General features: G+C 42.3%; 1 protein-coding gene across 1 annotated transcript in view; it reads right to left on the bottom strand.

Annotated features, from left to right (window-relative positions):
• Positions 1 to 13,620: 13,620 nt before the first annotated feature.
• C16H8orf34 (chromosome 16 C8orf34 homolog) overlaps positions 13,621 to 16,642 on the bottom strand; it is a 372,567-nt gene continuing 369,545 nt past the window's right edge. The window contains exon 14 of the mRNA XM_055432500.2: positions 13,621 to 14,535. Within this exon, the coding sequence (XP_055288475.2) occupies positions 14,528 to 14,535 (8 nt within the window). The 3' untranslated portion in view covers positions 13,621 to 14,527. The remainder of the gene's footprint in view (positions 14,536 to 16,642) is intronic.

Raw genomic sequence — 16,642 nt, forward strand, 5'->3', positions numbered from 1 at the left:
GTGACGAGCCACCAAGCTCACTTTTAATATAAATTATCTTTTACTTAACATTAAACTCAAGAGAACGATTACAACAACCTCTTGCCTTTTCTCTCTGCTCTTGAAAATTCAGCCTTATTCCTACAGGATTGTTCTCACTAACATGCTGCTCATACTGAGCATATTATCTTCTCCAAAAGTTCAAGGTGTGCCCATGCTTGCTACAGGATAAAAAGTAAACTTAGTGAAATTCAAAATCACTGTCAACCTGAACCTAATTTATCCTATGTTCTTTACAGTCTTTTAACTTTTCAAACGTTAAACTCCAAGGTTATCTACTTACTGGCCAAAATATTAAAAAAAAAAGACTTTGAAAGAGTACCATGTATCCCTTCTTCCTCTCTTTTATGTACACAGTTCGTGCTGTCCTAGCTTGCTCAGGCTGCCATAACAAAACACCCCCACAGACTGAAGGACTTAAACAACAGACATTTGTTTTCCAGCAGTTCTGGATAATGAATAGAAAGTCCAAGGTTAAGTTCCTGGCACGGTTCAGTTTTTGTGAGAATCTTTTCCTGACCTGCAGATGGCTGCCTTTTCAGCGTGTCTTCCTAAGAGGGAAACACACAGTGAGTGATAGAGAAAGCAATAGCTGGTAGTTCTTCCTCCTCTATAATGACACCAGTTTTATTGAATTGGGGTCCCATGTTTATGATCTCACTTAACCACAATCACCTTTGTACAGTTCTTAATCTCCAGCTTAGTCACACATGGGATTAAGGTTTCAACCTACAAATTTGTATGATCAGTCCTATACACCTGTATACTCATTCTGCGTTGTCCTTGATTTATCAATTTCCCTCTCTCTCTTTCCCCTCTCTGGCAAACTATTCCTCTTCCAAAACACTTTACATATCACTCATCAGTGTTTGCTCGTCCTCTAAGTGCCTATGAAAACAGAGAGAGGCATTCAATTGGAGGTTAATCACAAACTACTGCATACTCTTTCTACTGCTGAGTTTGTATGTTATTAATCACTTGTGCTGATTAACCTTTTAAGTGTTTGTACCCTCTCTTTGTAACTAAGTGTAAGGTCCTTGGTGTCAGAGACTGTGATGTATGTCTTCATATTCTATAAGCACCTAGCATGTATTCAGTACCTATATGCCAATTTTCATGTTTCATAACTATCAATAATTTTTAAAGCATTTGCATGTATTAATATAGTAACTAATTTGAGTCTCATTAGATTACCTTGATAGGTAATACTAATCCCATTTTAAAGATGAAATGAAAACTCAGAGAGGCTATGCAACTTATCCAAAATAACACAAGTTAGCAATAGCACTAAGTCTAGGCTCTAAAGTTGATCCTTGTTTTGATCTTTCTCCAGCCACACTTACTAATTTATGTTTTGTAGAACAAGAGTTTCTTTAGCTGTCCCTCAAATAGCACAACCAAAGTAATATAAATAATATGCCCTTTTGGCCACCCAGGTGGATTCTCTCTAATAAATGGCAGTTGAACAAATGGTGTGGCTGGAGTTGTCTTCACTTGGCTTTAGATCATGATGCTGAGTCATCAGTTGATGCAGTGTTAGTCCTTAAAGCCTCAGGGAGATTCAGAGGCACAACAAAAACCTGTGCTTCTCCCGGAGCCGAGGACTCAAGGCCCGCAACGCCCCTCCCCATAAGCGACCACTCATTGTCTCTGAGGTCTCTATTACTATACCTTCAAATGCAGGACCTGACCCCAGATTGAATATGCAGTATCCTCGTGTATCTCACTGTGACGATGGGCCCCAGGAGGGATGACTACAGCAGGAGCCACCTTCCAGCCTCAGGTGAGAGGCCCTGGCATTCAAGGCATCTGTGGGCCAGAGCCCCTGGTTAACAGCCTCCACTGCCTCTGCACGCCTTTGAATTCTTCTCTGGATTTGATCATTTGAAAAAAAAAAAAAAAACAACTGCCATACCCACCCCTGGGACCGGCATTTTTATTCATGGCCTAGAATTTGGATTAAAGTAGCACTTTATACCGGAGAAGGCAATGGCACCCCACTCCAGTACTCTTGCCTAGAAAAATCCCATGGATGGAGGAGCCTGGTAGGCTGCAGTCCGTGGGGTTGCTAAGGGTCAGACGCGACTGGGCGACTTCACTTTCACTTTTCACTTTCACACATTGGAGAAGGAAATGGCAACCCACTCCAGTGTTCTTGCCTGGAGAATCCCAGGGACTGGGGAGCTTGGTGGGCTTCCATCTATGGGGTCACACAGAATCAGACACGACTGAAGTGACTTAGCAGCAGCAGCAGCAGCACTTTATACAAGTCAAGATACACAAGAGATGATACTTTCTTGGAAAGAGGCTGAAGGCTTTGCCTTCAGAGAAAATGGGCTCTGAATCTGAGTCTAGCTCTAACGACTGATGTGCAAGCCTGGGTGCTAAGTTTCTTCAGTCGTGTCCGACTCTTTGCAACCCCATGGACCACCAAGCTCTTCTGTCCATGGGATTCTCCAGGCAAGAATGCTGGAGTGAGTTGTCATACCCTTTTCCAGGGGATCTTCCCCACCCAGGGATTGAACCTGTGTCTCTTAAGTCTCCTGCATTGGCAGGTGAATTCTTTACCCCTAGCATCACTAGTATAAAATTTGGCCACTTAATTTCTTTGGGTTCATTTAAAAAATGCAGATAATCTTTGCCTTATATGATTGAAAGAGATTGAGAGATAATGTCCATTAGTAGTCTAGAATATTGCAAAGCCTAGGAGGTCAGTGATATAGAACTGCTACTGAGAGATAGGTTGGGAAATTCTTTCTTCCATTTGGAGCCACCTTGGATGGTAATGAGAAATGTTGCAGACTCATGGCTACCAAGACTGAAATATTAGGCCCAAACTTAATAAGTTGTCTCATATAATACAGACCCCTTTCAGGGATCACTACCTTGATTGAAGACAAAAGGAGAAGAGAGTGTCAGAGGATGAGATGGTTGGATAGCATCACCAATTCAATGGATGTTAACTTGGACTAACTCTGGGAGTTAGTGAGAGACAGGGAGGCCTGGCATACTGCAGTCCATAGGGTCACAAAGAGTTGGACACAACTTAGTGACTGAACAATATAATACAGAAAAATTCCTCTCAGGGCGTAGTTTGGTCTGAATCGGGGGCATATAGCACATTTGTGACCCCAGGAGTTACCTGCTCATCTAAGACAGACCATCCCACCAGTTCTCAGGATGAGGGAGCACATATAAAGTCAGTCCCAGTTTAACTTTAGATGGTCAACTTTTACTGCCCCAGATTGGAAACCTTTTCTACATTTTCTCAAGAGTTGTGCAAAGAGAGAACAAGCAGCTTATGTCTTGATTTTCCTTTAATTTTCCTTCAGCTACAAGTGTTAACCCAGAAAGCACAGAGAGTGTAAGGGATGTCACAGACAATTTGTCTGTAGGTGGCACAGAGTCATCAGACTCCCCTCCCAACCCCAGTACTTCCAGTGTTCCTATCTGGAGGGTCAAGGGACCAGTATCTCCATGCATCCACTCTCTAGACAAAACCTGAGAGGTGAGCTGAAGGCAGCTCACAGCACCCGGCGAGATCTATTAATGCATCTCTTCCCAACTGTGTGCTCAGTGATGACTCACTGATGCTTGGAATCAGCCATAGTGAGAGGACCTACATTACAGGCATAAGCTATAAATTGAGGCCTTTTATTAGAGGAGATAAGGTTGATTAATGGGCTTTGCTGGTGGCTCAGATGGTAAAGAATCTGACTGCAATGCAGGAGACCTGGGTTTGATCCCTGGGTTGGGAAGATCCCCTGGAGGAGGGAATGACAACCTATTCCAGTATTCTTGCCTGGAGAATTCCATGGTCAGAGGAGCCTGTTGGGCTACAGTCCATGGGGTCACAAAGAGTCAGACAAGATTGAGCAACTAAACACAGCACACACAGCTTGATTAATATTAATTTCTACACCACTGACTATGACCTTCAGCAGCCTAAAGGTCTTTAACAAATGCAGAATCTCAAATGCAGACGGGATATGATTGAACTTTGATATCTCTTAGAGGAGGAAGAATTAGTATAATATTTCACACCCTGCAAAGTTAGAGCTTTTGGATTATTGGAAGTGTATTTACTTAATGGCTCTGAAAAAAGAAAGGTTAGCCCTTCAAATCAATGTTGCTGACAGATGACTGAAATAATAAACACAAACCTTGCAAAGGCTCAGACCAGGGAGGCCCATACGTCACTCCAAACCTCTTTGGTCTGGCTATCAGGCTGGAAATCTCAGACTGGGGCTGGCAGTGGATATTTCCACTGTTTCTGGGGTTTGGCTCAGTCAGGGATGCCACAAATCTCAGTTCACTTTCTTCTGTGGTGTTGCTTGACTTCCGATTCCATAAGAACCATGTAGTCAAAGGATCAGGCAAACAAAACAAAGAGCATGAAAAGAAAAACAGGAAGGGAATTTGATGCACAACCCTCAGCGAGGATCTGGTTGGTTTGATTTTCATGGCAAGTATGGTCATGTATTTCAGACCAACTCAAGCTCCCCTCCCCCAACCCTGTTCCTTGTCATCCCCTCACACTCTGCTCAATGAGATTTCAACAGAGAGATGCAGAGCCAATGCCATGAATGTGTTTTGACTTCTGCCAGCTCATACGAGGAACCCTGGTAGGTAACAGTGAACCTGTCTTTGGAACCAATCAACTTGGCAGATGAAAACCTTCAACTTGGAGTGAAAGCAAATTTGGTGTCTTTCCCATGTATCTGTGATCAGAACACCCAAGGCTTTTTTTTTTTCTCCTGCCTAAAGATGACCTGTTCTGTTGAGATGCAATTTCAGAAAATAATCAAGGGGCAACCCTATAAGCTCCTTATGCTTTTGCCAAAGATGCTCACTCCAGAGTACAGACAACCCAGCAGAACAGTGGGCATCCACTCAGGAAGCCATCCCCTCTCTCCCCCTCTCTTAAAGCAGCACTAACATCTACATGGAAACAAAAACTCTTAAGTATTTTACCACAATTTTCAAGGAAAAAAAAAGAGGTGTGACTACATAGAGGCAGACAGGAGTGTCAGGGAATGAGGTACCAGGTTGGGAGCTATGCCAGGATCATCTCTTTCTCTAAGCTGATCAAAGCTCAAAGCTGCCTGGCCCTGGCTCCACATGGGAAATGCTTTGCTTTCACTGCGAGGCAAAGAGTTTGGTCTGCTGGCCTCCAAGAAGGTCACCGACCATGCCTTCCATCTATGACCTGCCTTTGAATACCTATACAACTTCGGCCAGCCTGGAATGGTTCATGTATTCAAAGTCTGTCCAAGAGTCTAAAACTAAACTGGAGAGGACCAGGAAATTTCTCTCTAAAGATCAGAGAACAATTGTAAATATTTACTTTGAATCCCATACTGCCCAGTCTCATCCAACAGAGGAAAAAGTAGAGAGTAGGCCTTTCCCAGTGGGGATAGGAAAACTAGGGTCTCATGGTGGTCTGCCATACATCTAATCACTTACTCATTGCAGTCGAGCTGATGCCATTCCATGTGCTCATGAAGAGGGAACAATGTAATAACCACTTCCTTGCTTTCACACATCAGACAACAGGGGCTCAAATCCTTGGCTCCACCACTCCTTGGCTTGAGTGACTACTCAGAGTGTTAACTCTCAAATCCCTCATCCACCAAGTGATGAAGATATTCACTGATTGATTTCCTCAGGGGCTTCCCAAGTGGCGCTAGTAGTAAAGAACCTGCCTGCTAATGCCAATTCAGGAGATGTAAGAGACACAGTTTCAATCCCTGGGTCGCAAAGATCCGCTGGAGAAGGAAATGGCAACTCATTCCAGTATTCTTGCCTGGAGAATTCTACTGACAGAGAAGCCTGGTAGGCTACGGTCTGTAGAGTCACAACGTGTCAGACATGACTGAAGCAGCTTAGCACACACATGACACTTGACTCACAGTAAATACTAAATATGAATAGCTATTTTTATTACTGAACATATTAAAAAAACGAAGCCTCTCCCAACATATGTTATAAAACAAAATGCTTCCAGGTGACAGTGTTTATAGTCAGTGGAAGTCCAGGGTTCAGCGAGCCAGGCTGGACTCATCTGCTTAAGACCACTGGAGCAGTTTTCTTAGCATCACTGCCAGCTTATCTTCTTGCTATGGCATTCGAGGTCTCTCCCCATCGGTAAACAGTGATATCCCTTGTGATAATCTGGCTCTTTGGTTTAATGCTGTTGGCTTTGAACTAATAACCAGGGTATTAATATGATTATTAATATTCTTTCATCTGCTCTTGTCATCGGTCCTTCCAATATAAACAGTGTGGGTACGTATGGAGCCTCACTGATAGATTTCAAGTTGGGACAATGCCTGAGGTGACATCCTTTCCAGGGTGGTGATACTTTTGTTGTTGTTTGTTTCCCCGAGGAAGAGCCAAGCTTAGGAAAATCCACTAGTCAAGCTAGGATTCTCCAGCTGCCTGCACTTATCTAACCTTCATGCTTATATAACGGTAATCATCAGCACTGCATGTGAAAAATGTCTAATCTGTGACTCTATCATCAAGTAAGCTGTGACATCCGGACTTCCTTGGTGGCTCAGATGGTAAAAAATCTGTCTGCAGTGCAGGAGACACAGGTTCGATCCCTGGGTTGGGAAGATCCCCGGGAGGAGGACACAGCAACCTACTTCAGTATTCTTGCTTGGAGAATCCCATTGACAGAGAAGCCTGACAGGCTACAGTGCATGGGGTTGCAAAGAGTCAGACATCACTGAAGCAACTTAGCGCGCGCGCACACACACACACACACACACGTATAGGTCAGCAGGTGCTGTGCACACAGTCATGAACCCAAACATCTTTAAACTCTGCTGTCTTAATTCATAACATCCAGAATCACTGACTCAGAAGAGAGAGAGAGAGTGGAGAACTCACACCTCTACCAAATGCCTTGGGCTGGAAATGCTATACACTTCCAGGGTCGGTCCGTTGGTCAGAATTAGTCACACAAACCTTCCTAAATGAAAGGCAAAATCTTTCCACACGCCCAGGAAGGAGAGCAGAGCGGTAGCCAATACTCACTTCTATCCCAGATCCAAAGAAAGACATTTCACAGCAAGTTTGAACAGTAAATATAAAAGATGCTAAAACCTGGCTCACCATATACTTCAGATATGCGCACATTTGCTTTCTACAGTGAAATCTACATTGCCACAGCTCTATTTCAGCCCCTAATATGATCCTGACTATGTGCTCCAAGGATTTTTTTCCTGTACATGCTCATGATCTTTCCCTAAAAAGTTTTTCAAAATAGGATCATACAATTTCCACAAACACAGTAGTTCCTCTTTAACTCAGGACCCAGGTGGTAAACTTTAGGCCAGTCATGCAGTCAAATGCCTGTGGTTTGTGAAGAGCACTCAAGCACAGCTGCAATGCTCAGTGCTGGGAAACTGCAGGTCCGCTGGGACAGCTGCAAGCTCTGTCAGAGCTTCCATTTTAAGCCATCAGTTGGCCACTTCCCTGGAGAAGCCATGTATGTTGCAAAGTCATTCACTCCCCTTGCCATGGTGAGGCAGTTTTGGAGAGAAAATTGCTATGTATTGGCTGAATCTGCCTGACACTGGGCTGTACTACTACTGTCATTTTGTGTGGAACCCTTGAGGATCTTCAGACACATTTTTAGCAGTTAAAATAGAAGAATCGTCAAATTATTGCTTCTGCCCAAATCCAAATTCACTTAGGTTGGCTTTGTGGAGATCAATCCTACAAACATCAAATACTCAAAAGAGACAAGAAGCCATCGTAAACATTTTAAAAAAACAAACAAAAAATAGTGGTCAGAGAGCCAAAAGCAAGAAACCAACAAATATTTGGAGAATAGGCAAGCCAGCATTTACAGCCAGGAAACAGCTCTGTCCCTGCGACCTGGGAAAATGATTGAGGCTCTGCCCTCTCCCCAACTCCCCACCCCCAAGAAGTGCCTTCTAAAGACTCTGCCTTCAGCAGCTGGTGAAAATGGTTATTTTCCTTATAATCAATTAAAAACTTATGCATGATTACTTTGAAGAAAAAAAGGAAAATAAGAATGTTGCCACAGGACAAATTCTTAAGTCTTTTCCTAAGGCTGTAGTTGTCTCTTCATCACGGTTAATCAAAGAAGAAGGCATTTTCAAGATAGATGCTTCCACATTCTGACTTTTAGTCAGATTGGTAATACCTTAGTTTTTCCTCCTAAATAAGTATATTGTCACCCTGCTTATTTAACTTATATGCAGAGTACATCATGAGGAATGCTGGCCTGGAAGAAGCACAAGCTGGAATCAAGATTGCTGGGAGAAATATCAATAACCTCAGATATGCAGATGACACCACCCTTCTGGCAGAAAGTGAAGAGGAACTCAAAAGCCTCTTGATGAAAGTGAAAGAGGAGAGTGAAAAGGTTGGCTTGAAGCTCAACATTCAGAAAACGAAGATCATGGCATCTGGTCCCATCACTTCATGGGAAATAGATGGAAAAACAGTGGAAACAGTGTCAGACTTTATTTTTTGGGGGCTCCAAAATCACTTCGGATGCTGATTGCAGGTATGAAATTAAAAGACGCTTACTCCTTGGAAGGAAAGTTATGACCAACCTAGATAGTATATTAAAAAGCAGAGACATTGCTTTGCCAACCAAGGTACGTCTAGTCAAGGCTATGGTTTTTCCCGTGGTCATGTATGGATGTGAGAGTTGGACTGTGAAGAAAGCTGATCACCAAAGAATTAATGCTTTTGAACTGTGGTGTTGGAGAAGACTCTTGAGAGTCCCTTGGACTGCAAGGAGATCCAACCAGTCCATTCTAAAGGAGATAAATCCTGGGTGTTCATTGGAGGGACTGATGCTAAAGCTGAAACTCCAATACTTTGGCCACCTCACGCGACAAGTTGACTCACTAGAAAAGACTCTGATGCTGGGAGGGATTGGGGGCGGGAGGAGAAGGGGACGACAGAGAATGAGATGGCTGGATGGCATCACCGACTCAATGGACATGAGTTTGAGTGAACTCCGGGATTTGGTGATAGACAGGGAGGCCTGGCGTGCTGTGATTCATGGGGTCGCAAAGAGTCGGACATGACTGAGCGACTGAACTGAACTGAACTGAAGGGAAACTATGTTTCTTCCCCTCTTCCCACTCCCATATAGCTGCTTTTTCTTCCAGCTATGCACAGGAAGTTTCTAGTCTCATTAAACTAGACCACTAAAGGCTGTTCCACAAATGAGCCCATGCCTTTCTCTTCCCTGAAATCCAGCTGTGCTTAGAGGAACCAGGGACCTTGAAGTGCATTGCTTTTGACTTTCTGCTTCTTAGAAACTGTGTGTGGGCCACCCACCTGTCCAGTAGGTGGACATGCAATCTTGATTCCTGAATTCACTCTGTCAGTCCCTGAGTGCGAGAGCGTGTGTTCCTGAGGCGTCTGTCCTGCTCTCACTGCACACGTTCCCACTGCGTGGTGCCATCTGCTGTACCGACCTCCATTATCTCTGGTGGCTTGTTTTTATGTGGGTGATTCTCATAGTCTTGGTTATGTCCCCAGTCTAAGTTCTACACCTGAACTCAGGATCTTTACTTCATTCTAAATGTGTTTCTAGAAGCCTTTTTTGTGTAGGGTTTTCAAGCCTACCCCACCAATAACTCTGGAGTCATGTTAAGAAACACAAAAGAGACAAAATAAGGAAATTTATTAAAAGCAGTAAGGGAAGAGATGATAGCCAGGATGACTGCCAAGAGATTCAGATTTCATGTGTGACAGATGAAAGAGGAGATAGGAAAGCAATCTGGGGAAATTTCCCGTTTGGGGTTCTAGTTGTTTACGGGCCTTGGCCTCTGAAAATGATTATTGGAGTTGACAAGGAAGAGAGGGCAGAGGCGTGTGTGTGTGTGTGTGTGTGTGTGTATGTGAGTATGTGACCTGACCAGTTGGCATTAATGAAGATTCTGTCCTTTCAAAAGTGAGCATATACCTAGTCTGGCTCCTTTGAGCCCTCCTCTTTTTTTTTTTCAATATTTATTTTTTTCATTTTTTATTATTTATTTGGCTGTGTTGCTTCTCAGTTGCAGCACATAAGATCTTCCTTGTTGCAAGCAGGATTTCTCACTGTGGCGCCCATGGGTTCTTCATTGCTACTCGTGGGCTTCTCTCTAGTTGCAGCGCGCAGGTTCGGTTGCCCTGTGGCATGTAGGATCTTAGTTCCTTGATCACGTATCGAAACTGTGACCCCTGTATTGGACAGCATATTCTTAACCACTGAACCACAAAAGAAGTCCCTGAGCCCTCTTCTTGATCAGCCTCAACCTTGGCCAATAAAAACTAGAGACTCTCAGTAGGTATGATTTTATCAACCTAATCCTACCAGCGATTAAAAGGCTTGAACAAATACAAACAGAGTTTCTAAGTCAAGGCATCATAGGATAATTCCACACCCCTATATGTTCCTGTCTGGGAAAGCATAAGCTGACAAAAGAATCTACTCTTTGTTCCAGCTGACCTGAAAATAGAGTGCCTGTCACTCAGTGTCTGAGGGAAGATGGAAGTCAAACTTCCATGAGTACCAGTTAGCAAAATCAGATGGTTTCACATGGATCAACTTCCCTTACTGCTTTTAATAAATTTCCATTTCCCTGACTCCAGCTCAAGTCCTGGACATCCCTCATCCCTCCTCCCTCACTCCCTTTAAAACATCCAGTCACTTCATACAAATTAAAGTTGAGTTCAGTTCATGTTGAACCCTCTTCTCTATTGAAGGAATTTATTATGGAATAAAATCAAGAGAAGACTCTACACATGGACATCACCAGATGGTCAACACCGAAATCATATTGATTATATTCTTTGCAGCCAAAGATGGAGAAACTCTATACAGTTAGTAAAACAAGACCAGGAGCTGACTGTGGCTCAGATCATGAACTCCTTATTGCCAAATTCAGACTGAAATTGAAGAAAGTAGGGCAAACCACTAGACCATTCAGATATGACCTAAATCAAATCCCTTATGATTATACAGTGGAAGTAAGAAATAGATTTAAGGGACTAGATCTGATCGATAGAGTGCCTGATGAACTCTGGATGGAGGTTCGTGACATTGTACAGGAGACAGGGACCAAGACCATCCCCATGGAAAAGAAATGCAAAAAAGCAAAATGGCTGTCTGAGGAGGCCTTACAAATAGCTGTGAAAAGAAGAGAAGCCAAAAGCAAAGGAGAAAAGGAAAGATATAAGTATCTGAATGCAGAGTTCCAAAGAATAGCAAGGAGAGATAAGAAAGCCTTCCTCAGCGATCAATGCAAAGAAATAGAGGAAAACAACAGGATAAGAAAAACAAGAGATCTTTTCAAGAAAATTAGAGATATCAAGGGAACATTTCATGCAATGATGGGCTCGATAAAGGACAGAAGTGGTATGGACCTAACAGAAGCAGAAGATATTAAGAAGAGGTGGCAAGAATACACAGAAGAACTGTACAAAAAAGATCTTCACGACGAAGATAATCACGATGGCGTGATCACTCACCTGGAACCAGACATCTTGAAATGTGAAGTCAAATGGGCCTTAGAGAGCATCATGACGAACAAAGCTAGTGGAGGTGATGGAATTCCAATTGAGCTATTTCAAATCCTGAAAGATGATGCTGTGAAGGTGCTGCACTCAATATGCCAGCAAATTTGGAAAACTCAGCAGTGGCCACAGGACTGGAAAAGGTCAGTCTTTATTCCAATCCCAAAGAAAGGCAATGCCAAACAATGCTCAAACTACCAAACAATTGCTCTCATCTCACACGCTAGTAAAGTCATGCTCAAAATTCTCCAAGCCAGGCTTCAGCAATATGTGAACCGTGAACTTCCAGATGTTCAAGCAGGTTTTAGAAAAGGCAGAGGCACCAGAGATCAAATTGCCAACATCTGCTGGATCATGGAAAAAGCAAGAGAGTTCCAGAAAAACACCTATTTCTGCTTCATTGACTATGCCAAAGCCTTTGACTGTGTTGATCACAAGAAACTGGAACATTCTGAAAGAGATGGGAATCCCAGACCACCTGACCTGCCTCTTGAGAAACCTGTATGCAGGTCAGGAAGCAACAGTTAGAACTGGTCATGGAACAACAGACTGGTTCCAAATAGGAAAAGGAGTACATCAAGGTTGTATATTGTCACCCTGTTTATTTAACTTATATTCAGAGTACATCACGAGGAACGCTGGACTGGAAGAAGCACAAGCTGGAATCAAGATTGCTGGGAGAAACATCAATAACCTCAGATATGCAGATGACACCACCCTTATGGCAGAAAGTGAAGAGGAACTCAAAGGTCTCTTGATGAAAGTGAAAGAGGAGAGTGAAAAGGTTGGCTTGAAAGTCAGCATTCAGAAAACGAAGATCACGGCATCCGGTCCCATCACTTCATGGGAAATAGATGGGGAAACAGTGGAAACAGTGTCAGACTTTATTTTTTTGGGCTCCAAAATCACTGCAGATGCTGATTGCAGCCAGGAAATTAAAAGACGCTTACTCCTTGGAAGGAAGGTTGTGACCAACCTAGATAGCATATTGGGAAGCAGAGACATTACTTTGCCAACAAAGGTCCATCTAGTCAAGGCTATGGTTTTTCCCGTGGTCATGTATGGATGTGAGAGTTGGACTGTGAAGAAAGCTGATCGCCGAAGAATTGATGCTTTTGAACTGTGGTGCTGGAGAAGACTCTTGAGGGTCCCTTGGACTGCAAGGAGATTCAACCAGTACATTCTAAAGGAGATCAGTCCTGGGTGTTCATTGGAAGGACTGATGCTGAAGCTGAAACTCCAATACTTTGGCCACCTCATGTGATGAGTTGACTCACTGGAAAAGAGTCTGATGCTGGGAGGGATTGGAGGTGTGAGGAGACGGGGACGACAGAGAATGAGATGTCTGGCTGTCATCACCGACTCGATGGACATGAGTTTGAGTGAGCTCCAGGAGTTGGTGGTGGACAGGGAGGCCTGGCGTGCTGTGATTCATGGGTCGCAGAGTCTGACATGACTGAGCGGCTGAACTGAACTGAACTGAAAATTTGTCCTTGCCACTTTAATTCATGTCTAGTGGTAGCATTTTCAGGAATATACATTCTGATGGCCTGGTGGATCTGGTTTCTGAGTTTGACATGGCACTTAGTAGGGTGACTGTCTCTAGGAAAAGTCAGAAGACAAGAGGTGGACAAAAACTGACCAAGTGATGGCTGGAGGGAAGTCTGGCTCAGATGAAGGCACTGGGGTGATGTGTTTTAAAGAAAGTCAGTTCTCAACAGGGAGAACATTTTTATTCTCAGAACTTTTTTCAAGATATTTTTCATGGTAAGTGTTTTTAAGTAAAGGAGTGGTGTGGTCCCATAAACTTACTCCCATGCCTTCTCTCTCTTCTGTTCAAAAATAAACTGGTTTTTCAGCCTTTAATTTGTTTCTAACCCTCACCCCCCAAAAAAGAAATAACTTCTGTGAAAATTAGTCTCATGAGTTTCTATGCACACAAAAATGTTAACATAAGAAGGTTTATTATATTATTTCATTTAGGACTCTGACTTCATTCATACACTCAGAATTTCTTTGTTTATTCTTTAGTCATGTTTTGGCCTTTAATGTTTGTTTCTTTGACAGTAGTACACGCAGTTTTATAATTTAACTGTATGCCTTAGAGGTCCAGAAAGTAAACTTAGATTACAACAAGTCAGATAAAACAGACGATAAGTTAAATAAAATGTACTTAGTTCCATTCACTGAGTAGCATCAATGCATAACACATTCCAAAAGCGGGCATATATCAAATTTAAAATGGATAATCTTAATTGGGTTCAATGATTGGATAAATGGTCAAACGATTTTCATTGCATATGCTTTGGGCCATGCATTTCATTCCTTATTGATTTACTTTATGGAATTAAGATATCAATTATTTGTTTTGGTAGGAATAGGGAGGATAATCAGAGGAAGGGGCAGTGGTAGAGAACACGCCTCTTGCTGCTGCACAAAAATATATATGGCAGGTGATGACATGATAGCTAACTCCCATAAAGACCTAAATGGCTTATCTTGGCACGTGTGGATAAGTATGTTTATTAATCTAAAAAATGAGAAAATATTATAAAAATATAAGAAGTAGAAAACCCTAGACAAGTTAAAATACAGAAAAATTTTAAGCAAAGTTATTTGAATCAGGCAATATTTAATGTATCAAATATTAATCTTAATAACTAGGTATAAAGCAATCTAAACCCAGGACACTAACCATGTCAAAAGGCAGCAGGCAGCCTGACCACCCCAGAATCCTTTGCCAGGATTAGTGTTTTGTTGATTACACGCTTAGGCACCCCCTGGTTACAAGAGTACTTGTTTATTATTGATATTATAAAAATAACCATTCTTTAAATGATTACACATAGTAAATAAAATTAGAACTATACATAAGGATTTGATTAATTGCCATTTCTTTAAGGACCACTTGTAACTTCTTCTGCCTGCTTCACAGACCTGTAGGAGAGAAAGAAAACAAAAGAAGATGCACTTAATGATATGTCTATAGCACAACATGTGAAAAAGAAAGATTGGGATTTTCATGCTTTCCTCTACTCTATCTGAACTTTTACAGTGGCACTGACCTTAGAGTACTACCTCTAGCAACCATATTTAACTGTCATTATGTCCATTTCTGGTACCTGTACACAACATCTTTGCATATAAAATATGCAAAAACAACTTGGACTGGTAAAATAGATGGACTTCCCTTCCTAATACTGCCAATGAGAAATACCTGCAAGGTATGTACACAGTTACTCTCCTTGAAGGGATTCTGAGACTGAATTTAGAAAACTAGAGCAACATAATAAAGTGAGTCAGCCTGTTCCACTTTGGCATTGAAACTATCTGTCCACACTTCTTGATTGAAAGAACTCTTTTTTCCCCAGAAAAATATGACTAGAATGTCAAGGGACTATGTCCATGCTTCAAGAATATTTTATATGTTTTTTAATGCTTTTTACCTGACTTATATTTAATATTCATTGACTAGATCATAAACACATTGAAAGAAGAATATTAATCTCTGGATGACTCCCAGGACTTGAAAGAATCCTTTGTGTGTGGTGTTTGATTAGTAAGTAGTTGTCTGATAGAAGAGAAAGGAGGAAGGGAGGAAGAGAGGTAAGGAAGAAGGGAGCTGGGTTATCTGTGTGCATACTTCTGCTTTATCTAGAATATTCCACTTATCCCAACTAACCTTGCCAACTCCTTTATCTCACTCTCTCCTTTAGGGCTTTTTTTTTTTTCTTTTTGATGAGGACCATTTTTGAAGTCCTTATTTAATTTGCTACAATATTGCTTCTGTTGCTATATTTTGGTTTTCTGGCCATGAGGCATGTGGGATCTAAGCTCCCAAATCAGGGATTGAACCAGCACCCCCTGCACTGGAAGGCACTGGACCATCAGGTCCTTTAAGACCCGTCCTTCAGGTCTTAAAGACCATTTTCTCAGGGCTCCTGACCACTAGTCAAGCTAGCATTCTCCAGCTGCATGCACTTATCTAACCCTAATGCTTATATAACAGTAATCATCAGAACTGCAAGTGAATAATAATATAACGTGTGACTTTATCATCAAGTAAGCTGTGATATCCACTCCAGTGTTCTTGCCTGGAGAATCCCAGGGACGGGGGAGCCTGGTGGGCTGCCGTCTATGGGGTCACACAGAGTCGGACATGACTGAAGCGACTTAGCAGTAGCAGCAGCAGCAAGCTGTGATATTGGGGATTCTCTGGTGGCTCAGACGATAAAGAGTCTGCCTGCAATGCAGGAGACAGGGTTTCAATCCCTGGGTCGGGAAGATCCCCTGGAGAATGTAATGGCTATGTACTCCAGTATTCTTGCCTGGAGAATTCCAAGGACAGAGGAACCTGACAGGCTACAGTTCATGGGGTCACGAAGAGTCAGACACAACTGAGAGAATAACACACACACAAGCTGTGACATCACCTGTGACAGAGATATGTTCTTCTTTGTCATAGTTCCTGATTCATCGTAGGCCTTTACTTAGTATAAATCAGATGAATGAGTTTACACATTTGAGTCTCTTAGACTGAAGGGCAGTATGCCTGTATGTCATGCAAAGAATATTTTAAGGCCTAAGAAAGAAAATCACATATTCTTCACTTCACATCCCTGCAACAGGAGAGTTATTACGTAGAAGGGAGATACAGTTTTTGATTGTGAAATGAAAAGACCAAACCAGAAAGAAGGCAGCTACAAGGATTCAGATTCTGGGACAAAATAGGAGAGTGGTTTCTTTTAAAGTAAGTTTTAAATATTTTTAACAACATAAGAAATTCGTGTTTGTTGTTTGTGGTCACCATGCTGTACATGATGTCCCCAAGATTTATTTTATAACTGGAAGCCTGTACTTTTCAACTGCCTCCATCCACTTTACCTGCTTTCTGCCTCTGGCAACCACCAACGTGTTCTCTGTATCTGTGAGCTTGCTGTTTCATTTTGTTTAGATTCCCCGTATAGATGAGGTCATGTGGGTTTTGCTTTTCTCTGTCTGAATCATTTAACCTAACATAATGGCTTCAAGTTCTGTCCTTGTT

Source organism: Moschus berezovskii, chromosome 16 (assembly GCF_049115385.1).
Source record: "Moschus berezovskii isolate FMDL1 chromosome 16, NW_MosBer_1.0, whole genome shotgun sequence".
In the NCBI taxonomy this organism is placed as follows: domain Eukaryota; kingdom Metazoa; phylum Chordata; class Mammalia; order Artiodactyla; family Moschidae; genus Moschus; species Moschus berezovskii.